Genomic DNA, 8752 nt, shown 5'->3' with positions numbered 1-8752 from the left:
AAAATACAGAAAAACACTAAAAAGTTTTTGTTTTTATTAGTGTATGTTTGCCGTACATAATGATTATGTTCATCAAGGGGCGCTGCATGCATTAACCCTCAGTTAACTGCCCTGCCTTCAGACGTGGCAGGCATGGTTTCTGCACTTCCTCCTCCGTGTGCGTGGATGGTGATTTCTGATAATCACGATGACTGACCACCGACTTGGCTTCCTCCTGGGGATCTATTTTCCCTATTGGAGGACTCTCCATTCTCTTTCCCACAGTGGGTGGGCCCACTCATATCCCCCTAGTGGGGTAGAAGGACCCCTTTTCTCTGGTACTAGTTGTTTTAACTGAAGTGAGGTGATAGATTTCCTTGTGGTTTTGAGTTGCATCTCCCTGATGATTAGTGATATTAAGCATTTAAAAACACTCTTCTTAGTTATATGCATTTCTTATCCTGAGAAATATCTATCAGCTCATTTGTTGACTTATAAATTGAATTACTTGTTCTTTTTTATTTTGCTGATGAGTTGCATGAGTTTCTTAAATGCTTTGGACACCAGCCCCTTGTCTGATGAACAGCCTGCACACATTTTCTCCCATTCTGAAGTTGGTCTCTCCCCTCTGAACCTTAAGCCCCTTGCTGTGCTGAAGCTGTTCAGATTGCTGTCCTCCCACTGACCTGTTGCGGCTTTGTGGCCTGTGCTTGTGGGGTCCTCTCTAAAAGCCTGCTGCCTGTCCTCTCTCTGTTTCCTTCTGTTAGTTCCCCAGTGTCAGGTCTCATGCTTGGTCTCTGATGCATTCTGAGTTGAGTTTCGTGTACACTGACGGGCAGGGATGCAATTTCATTCTTATGCATATTCAGTTTATTATGCATATGCATATTCAGTTTTCCCAACAGTTTTTGAAGAGATTCTTTTCTCCAACCTTTGTTCTTGGGCATCTTCTCATAAGTGAATGCACTGTAAATGTGTGGATATATTTCTGGTCTCTCTATTCTCTATTGATGTGTGTGTGTGTGTGTGTGTGTGTGTGTGTGTGTATGTGTGCACATGTGTGTAGTGCCATTTCCATGTTATTTTTAGTACTCTAATAGCTTTGTAGTACATTTGAAAGTTACTGTTATGCCTCTAGCTTTGTTCTGTTTGGTCGAGATTGCTTTGGCTATTCAGAACCTTTTGTGGCTTCAAATGGATTTTAGAAATCTTTTTTCTATATATGTTAAGCACATTATGAACACTGGAATTTTCATACAGATCATAGTGAATCTGTAGGTGGTGTTGGGTAGTATGGATTTTTAATTTTGGTATTGGGAATCAAACTCAGGACCTTGTGCTTGTCAGATAGGCACGGTACCACTGAGCTACATCCCCAGCCCAGTATGGATATTTTAACAGTGTCCATTCTTCCAACCCATGAATGGGGATGCTTTTGGATTTATTTGTGTCTCACTTAATTTCTTTAGTCAATATTTTATAGTTTTCAGTTTGTCTTTCACCTGCAAAAGTTTGTAAAGAATTTATTCTTTGGTGGTACTGCATGAGATTGTTCCCTCAATTTCCTTTTCAGATAGTTCATGGTTTATGTATAGAAATGCACTTAGTTCTTGGGTGTTGATTTTGTGTCCTGTAACTTTCCTGAATTCATGTATTAGTCCCAACAGTTGTGTGGTGCATGTGTTCATGCATGTGTGTAATATTTAGGTTTTGTATACATAAGATCTTATCATTTATAAATGGGCAGTTTAACTTCCTACTTTCCTACCTGAATGTCTTTTATTTCTTTCTCTTGCCTAATTGCCCTGGCTGAGATTTCCCCCTTTAGTTATTTACTTCTAGTTTTATTCCTCTGTAGTCAGAAAAGGTACTTGGAAAGTTTCAGTCTTTCACAACTTGCTGCCACTTGTTTTGTGACTCAGCATGGTGTGTGTCCTGGAAAATATTCTGTGTCGCTTGAAAATATTCCATGAGGCTGCTGAGTGCAGTGTTTGTCCCTTGTGATCTCCAGTGCCCTGCAGTGGGCTCTTTCCTTCCGGGTCCTCTGCTGGATGCTCTACTGATGGCTGAACTTGGGGCACCTCTGCATCCTACTGTTGCCACCACCTGTTCCTCTCCCCACTGTCCTCTCCCCAGTGCTGCTTCATGGGTTTCAGTGGTCTGGCACTGTATGCCTGAATATGTATGCTTTTTGATGAACTGACCGTTTTATCATTACGTAGTGTTTTTCTTTATCTCTTCTGGTACGTTTTCACTTAAAATTGATGTTTTCTGATTTGAATGTGGCCGCTCTGTCTCTTTACTTCCTTTTCAGCCTGTGTGGCCTTATTCCAGAGAGAGTCTCCGCAGGTGGTGCATGGAGGCCTTGCTTCCTGTGCATCCAGATATGATCTGCCCTTTCCAGGGTGTTCAGCCATTTCCACATCAGCTGATCTCTGAGATGAACGGACTCTTGCAACTGTCTTTCTGTCCAGCAGCTCTGTCCCTTTGTCCCTCTCTTATGTTTCATCTATTTATTATACCGATGTGCACCGAGTCCCTCCCTTTTTAAAGGTATCATTTAAAGGTATTTTCTTTGCAGCTACAGTGAAGTTATCTAAACTTTCTTTTAGTGCTACCAATCTATTTTAAAGGGGACAGAATTTAACTTGAACTGTATGCAAAATTTTGCACTTTAATTCAGTCTCATCATTTTGTGATTTTGATGTCACAAATGACATCATTTAATATTGTTAAGCCATTTACATATTCTGCAATGATAGTTTTTTTGGTACTGGGGATCGAACTCAGGACCTTGTGCTTGCCAGGCAGGCGCTGTGCCACTGAGCTACATCCCCAGCCTCTGCAATGATAGTTTTTTATGCTGTTATCTTTTAGCCTCTATATGGAATTAAGAGTGGTCAGTGTACCACCACTGAACTGTGTGGTATTCCGTATTTTTCTTTTTATTTACCTTTTTCCTCTTGCATGCTTCCTTGGTTGCTGTGTAGCTTTTATTTTCTTTCAGCTTCAAGTAGACCTCTGAGACTTCCTGGAAGGCATATTGAGAGGTGATGAATTTCCTCACTAGTTTTCCTTTCATGTGGGAAGGTCTTTACCGCTCATGCATTTCCAAGGACAGTTTTGTCGGATACTGGAGTCCTGTTGATGTTTCTTCCTCTCCGCACTTTGAGTGTACCACATGACTTCCTTCTGGCCTGCGGTGTATGCTGGGGAATTTGTTAAGTCTCACGTGGGCCCCTTGAGCATGGTGAGTCCCTTTTCTTTCAAAATCCTTTGTCTTTGACTTTTGACTGTTTGGTTACGATATGTCTAGATGTAGCCTTTTTGGGATTCATTGTAGTGAGATTCAGTGCACTTTTTAAAGTCGTAAAGTCTTGTCCACTTCCTACTCCAGTTTTGGGAAATTTTGGGCCATTTCTTGATTCTGTAAGCCTTCTGGCACTTTCTTTTTCTCTGCTTTTCTCCTTAGTTTTATAACAACCGTGGTCACCCCATGGTGTCCTGTAAGTACCTTAGGCCTTCTTCCTTCTCTTCAATCCCCACTCTTCTCATTGTTTGACTTCAGACGCTTTTGACTTCAAGTTTGCTGAGTCTTTCATTTGTTTGATCCGGTCTCCTTTTGGACCCTTGTGGGAATTTTTCATTTAAATAATTGCATTCTTCAGTTCTCAGACATATTTGGTTCTGTTTTATATTTTCTGTATTTTTTTTTCTTTGGTACCAGGGATTGAACTCAGGACTGCGCTTGTGGGGCAGGTGAGATGCTGCTGAACTAAACCCCTGGCCCTTCTGTATTTTTTTACACCCTCACTTTGCTTATGCATCGTCCCTTGGCCTGCCGTGCATTTCGATGGTGGCTATTTCCAGACCTTTGATGATGGAAACCTCCTTTATTTATGATACCTGGGGAATTTGCTTTCCCAGTGCTTGGGCCATTCTCCCATTTCCTCATCTTCCCCGTGACTTTGTTCATGCCTTTGAGAAGGAAAGCAGAGCCCAGGGAGAGCAGGCAGGCAGGCGACCCTCCCTGCTGCCCTTCTGCGCAAACCTGGGCCGGCGCCTCCCTGGCGGCTCGCCTGGTCTCTCGCGCCCCCTGGCGTCCTTCCAGAGTACCACGGGCTGCCGCCTCCCCTCCCCTGGTCTGCAGTGGTCCCTGGGCTCCTGTGTTGCCAAAGCATACAGAACATCTCAAGTCTTGAGTCTCACTGTAAAAGTTTATCCACATTTTTCTCTGCTGCCTCTGAGCGTGTCCAGTGAACGTGCTTCAGTTTGCTCATCAGTTAATTAAATGTTCCTCCTCCAGCCTCGAGTGGTATCCATACTTCTGAACTCTCCCTGGTCGGATGGCAGCTCTGGCTGAGTCCCGGGCCCTGTGCTGAGGGGCTGAGAACAGGCATCTGTCCCCTGTGTGGTCGGGGGCCGCTGCTTGGCATCACTGGGTGGGTCCAGGAAGGGTGGGAGCCACAGGGTCGTGTGCCTCCCTCTTTCGCTCTGCCAGTCTTTCCTGGTGCCTCAGGCTCCTGAGAGGTGAACTGCAACTCATGCGGAGCTGCAGTTTTCTTTCACACTCTTTGTGAGAAACCTAGAAATTCTTTCACTGATCTTTTTAAAATTTGTTGGGTACTGAGGACTAAACCCACACCCTTTCAAAAAAAATTTTGAGCCAGTCTCAGTAAGTCACAACATTGCCCAGGTTGGTATTGAATTTAAATTTTCCCGCCTCAGCCTCCAAAAGTGCCAGCAGCATAGCGATACAGGGGGAAGAGACGCAACTTCCAAACCTGCCAGGTATGGAAACGCCAGTTCGTGTTCTCTAAAATCGAAGAATGGATTCTAGGAACAACGGAGGTGAAGAGCAGGGAAATTTATTGAGAGAAAGAGAGCTTCTGCCTAAGGGAGACAGAAGGGGACCAGAGAGTGGGGCGCCAGGGACCCTGTTTCCCAGGGGGGTTTTATGGAGCAAAGCCAGGAGGTGAGGCGGGTTCAAGGTGGGACAAAACTATAAGACCCAATGGAAAATTCCAAGGTGGGCATGAGGTGGGGCAAAACCATGACCGACCAATAGGATTACAAGTACAGTCACCCAGGTAATATTGATTAAATGGGGATCAAATGGGAAAACAAGTTACATACAAGGGATTTCCCATTTAGAAAATCAATCACTGCTATCTATCCCCAGGGGAAGTAGTACCTCTTTTCCTTTTTCCATAATGCTAACCAGTGAATGGGCCTCAGTTGTTCCCCATGTTGGCTCCACCCTGTGTTGGTTACTTGAGGGCTGTGGCCTCGAGGGCGGCCCTGTCTCACTGCCTACAAGATATCTAATTAAATTACCTGTCTACAATAATAGGTCTGCAGCACCACACACCTCATGGCCTCTTCCGCTGCATCCAGTGTCAGGCGAGTCACTCAGTCCTCGTGGACAGCACGGAGGTTGGTCTCCATCTCTCACTGCAAGGCTGGAAGGGAATCTGAGCCCACCCTGAGCTAGCGTGTCTCTGCTGAGGCATCAGCCTCAGCACCAGTGTCCCCTGGGTGTGAAGACACCTTTATGGTGAGTCTGTGGGGCCTTCACTGAACTTCGACCACCTAAGACCATTGCTGCAAAGCTGTGCCCACCACTCTTTCTCTGCCAGGAAATTCTCTGCACCTTGCATGACTGTCCAGAAAAAAATCCTCTGTGCCTTGGTACTGGGACAGTAATTATTTTTTTATATTTCTTAAATAAATTTTACAGCACTGTGGTTTGTGCAGAAAGCCTTCCTCAGTTTCCTTTTTTCCTGATTTTCATGTGTTTATTGTGATTTTCCAGGGTCGGTTCTGTTATTGTTTGGCATGGACAAGGCAAGAGGATTCAAAATGAACAGATGGAAATGAACCTGTAACATAGAGAGGAAATGCACACGCACGCCCCTGGAATCTTGGCTTGGCTCCAAAAGCAGTGGCCAGCATGGGTATCATGGGAAGCTCACACCTCAGCCCCCAGAGGATGGTGACATGGTCAGGTTGGTGCAGCCTCTGACAGCCCAGACCTCACAGGAGCTGGGCTGGAACTGCCAGGGCAGCTTGTGAGGCTCTGTGCACATCACATGAGTTGTCATGCACAAGCACACTTCCATGTTGCTGGCATCTTGGAAGCCACCTACAAATGCTATTATCGGAACTACCCTGAACCGTGTGTGTGTGCATGTGTGTGTGTGTGTACATGTGCTGGGGCTGCACCCAGGGCCTCCCCTGCTAAGGGAGTGCCCTGCACTGAGCGACACTCCAGACCTTCAGCTTTTTATTAAAAGTTTTTATTGTCCTTAATATTGACTTTATTTACATGATCTTTTTTAAGATAAGAGAATGCACTATATTCGTTAGTATCATGGCACCTCACGAGTCCTTCCGCCATGGTAGATCTGTTGCCCTGGAGCCCAGCCAGTGTGGAAAACCTTTCTATAGAAGGAAACCAAGAGAGAAGAAGCATTGTTGATGATCATGAAAGAAGAAAGGAACCCACTGCATTCTTGTCATATTTTGAAAAACTCATATAAACCTTATGGAGATTAAAATCCATGGAGAACATTCATTTATCATAAGTAAGATAAGCATATATTTCAGTGTCACAGTCTGTGAACTTAGGAGTATGGGGAAAGGAAAGAAGAAGCTTAAAAAGAGAGAAGTGGGAGAAGAGCAGAGGAAACCTAGGAGAGGGGAAAGGGAAAGAGCCAGGAATTAAAAATTAATTAAACTGTTGTGGCAAAGGGAGTTGAAATGATCTTTCAGAGACAGGAGAGTTGGGTAAAACAAAAAAAGAAGTTTATGTCAGGCAATGGACAGCCTCAGGAAACAAATCCTTATAGGCTGACCATGAGTTAGGACAGTTTCTCCTTTTTATATCTCTTACAGGGTGGCTTAAATTGCGGTTACATAGCAGAATGTGGCAGAGATGTGATAAAGCAGCAGTAGGTGGCAAGAATAGCTTAGATAAACACACTTCAAGGCTGGTTTCTAATCTCTCTGGGAACAGGCTGCCCCACAAGAGGGGGAAGGCTCACCCAGAGTTTTCAAACATGGACAAGTTTCAAACAAGTTTCAAACAGGGTTTTAGCACAGAGTTTGTTAACAAATATTTTACAATAATTATCCATTCCAAGTTATGTTTGGCAGCTCTTTTCACTTCAAAACCAGCAGGTGCTTATGAACACTGGGTTGTCTGAGCATTTGGGGACAGCACCTGGTCTCTGAGAATTGCAGCTTTGGATCTGACTTGATCCACGGTGGGGCTCACAGGCTCTGCGGCCACAGGGAGGTGAGGTGTTTGGGGTAGGGGCTTTGGGGCTCCCCAGCCCTCAGTCCTCACTGCAAGGCCATGGACTCCCTGGTGCGTGGTGCTGTGGCACACGGGCCCGCCCGCACTCTCTGTGGGTGACGAGGGCCACAGCTGGGACACGCACACCTGCACAGCCTGCAGGTCCGCACCAGGAGCCTGCGGAGGGCGCCCTTCACGTCCTTGTTCCTCAGTGTGTAGATGAAGGGATTCAGCGTGGGGGTGATGATGGAGTAGAAGAGGGAGATGAACTTGCCCTGCTCCTGCGAGTAGTGGGAGGGTGGCTGCAGGTACATGTAGATGGCGGGCAGGTAGAAGAGGGACACCACGGCCAGGTGCGATGAGCAGGTCCCCAGGGCCTTGTGCCGGCCTGCGGGGGCCCGGACCCCGAGCACGGCACGAGTGATGAGGCCATAGGACAGCAGGATGAAGGCCAGGGGCACCAGCACGAAGAAGGCCACCAGCACCTCCAGCATGGTGTCGTTCACAGCCGTGTCCGCGCACGACAGCTGGATCATGGCCGGCACCTCACAGAAGAAGTTGTTCAGCACGCGCCGTCCACAGTAGGGCAGCTGCACGGTCAGTACCACCTGCACCAGGGAGTTGCCAAGGCCGCTGAGCCAGGCCAGGGCCACCAGGCGCCGGCAGAGTGCGCGGTGCATGATCAGGGCATAGCGCAGGGGCTGGCAGATGGCCACGTAGCGGTCCAGGGCCATGGCGGCCAGCACCACGCACTCTGTGCAGCCCAGCCAGTGGAAGACCGCATACTGCACTGAGCAGCCACTGAAGCTGATGGTCTTCTGGGCTGTGCCCATGTTGACCAGCATCTGCGGCACCGTCGTGGTGGTGTAGCAGAGGTCCAGGAAGGACAGGTGGCTGAGGAAGACGTACATGGGGCTGCTGAGACGGCGGTCCAGCCAGGACACCAGGATGATGGAGATGTTCCCCAGCATGGCCAGGACGTAGGACACCAGGAGCACCACGAAGAGCGGCAGCTCCAGCCACGGGCGGTCCGAGATGCCCAGGAGGACGAAGTCCACAGGGGGACGCTCTGGGAGGCTCTGGTTGTAGCCCTCATGGCACGGCATCGTGGGCCCCTGTGAGGGTGGGACAAGTGGGGTAAGAACCTGCTGAGGTGTGGTCAGCTGTGCACAGTCCTGGGTGGACCCACCTGGCCTTGGAGCTGGCCTGTGCTCTCCGCTGCCCACTGCATCACCTCCAAGGCCCTCAGTTCTCCCGAACTCTTATTCCCGCCATATTGAAAGGGGGGCAGCACTTGCCTCTGTTGCTGAATCTGGGGCTGGCAGCGGGATGGCAAGTCAGCAAAAGCCCTCCACGGTGGGGTCCTCTGTGATGCAGGTCAAGGCAGGGACAGCCCTGCTGGCAGGGAGTGGCCGCGCTCACTGCCTCTGGGGGTGGTGGCGGGCAAGGGGCAGGGACACCCAGTGCGAAGGC

The 8752-nt window shown here is 47.9% G+C and overlaps 1 protein-coding gene across 1 annotated transcript; it reads right to left on the bottom strand.

The window, feature by feature from the left end:
• Window positions 1-7326: 7326 nt before the first annotated feature.
• On the bottom strand, window positions 7327-8385 carry Or2b11 (olfactory receptor family 2 subfamily B member 11). The gene has a single exon (XM_004874753.2). The coding sequence runs from the start codon at window positions 8383-8385 to the stop codon at window positions 7327-7329; it is 1059 nt and encodes a 352-aa protein (XP_004874810.2).
• Between the last annotated feature and the right edge of the window lie 367 nt (window positions 8386-8752).

The sequence above is a fragment of the Heterocephalus glaber genome, unplaced genomic scaffold (assembly GCF_053883595.1).
Source record: "Heterocephalus glaber isolate CG9 unplaced genomic scaffold, H.glaber_assembly_v1.0 deba00001466, whole genome shotgun sequence".
In the NCBI taxonomy this organism is placed as follows: Eukaryota; Metazoa; Chordata; class Mammalia; order Rodentia; family Bathyergidae; genus Heterocephalus; species Heterocephalus glaber.
Note: the sequence above shows the minus strand (reverse complement) of the source record. Positions and strands in the feature narration are given on the sequence as shown.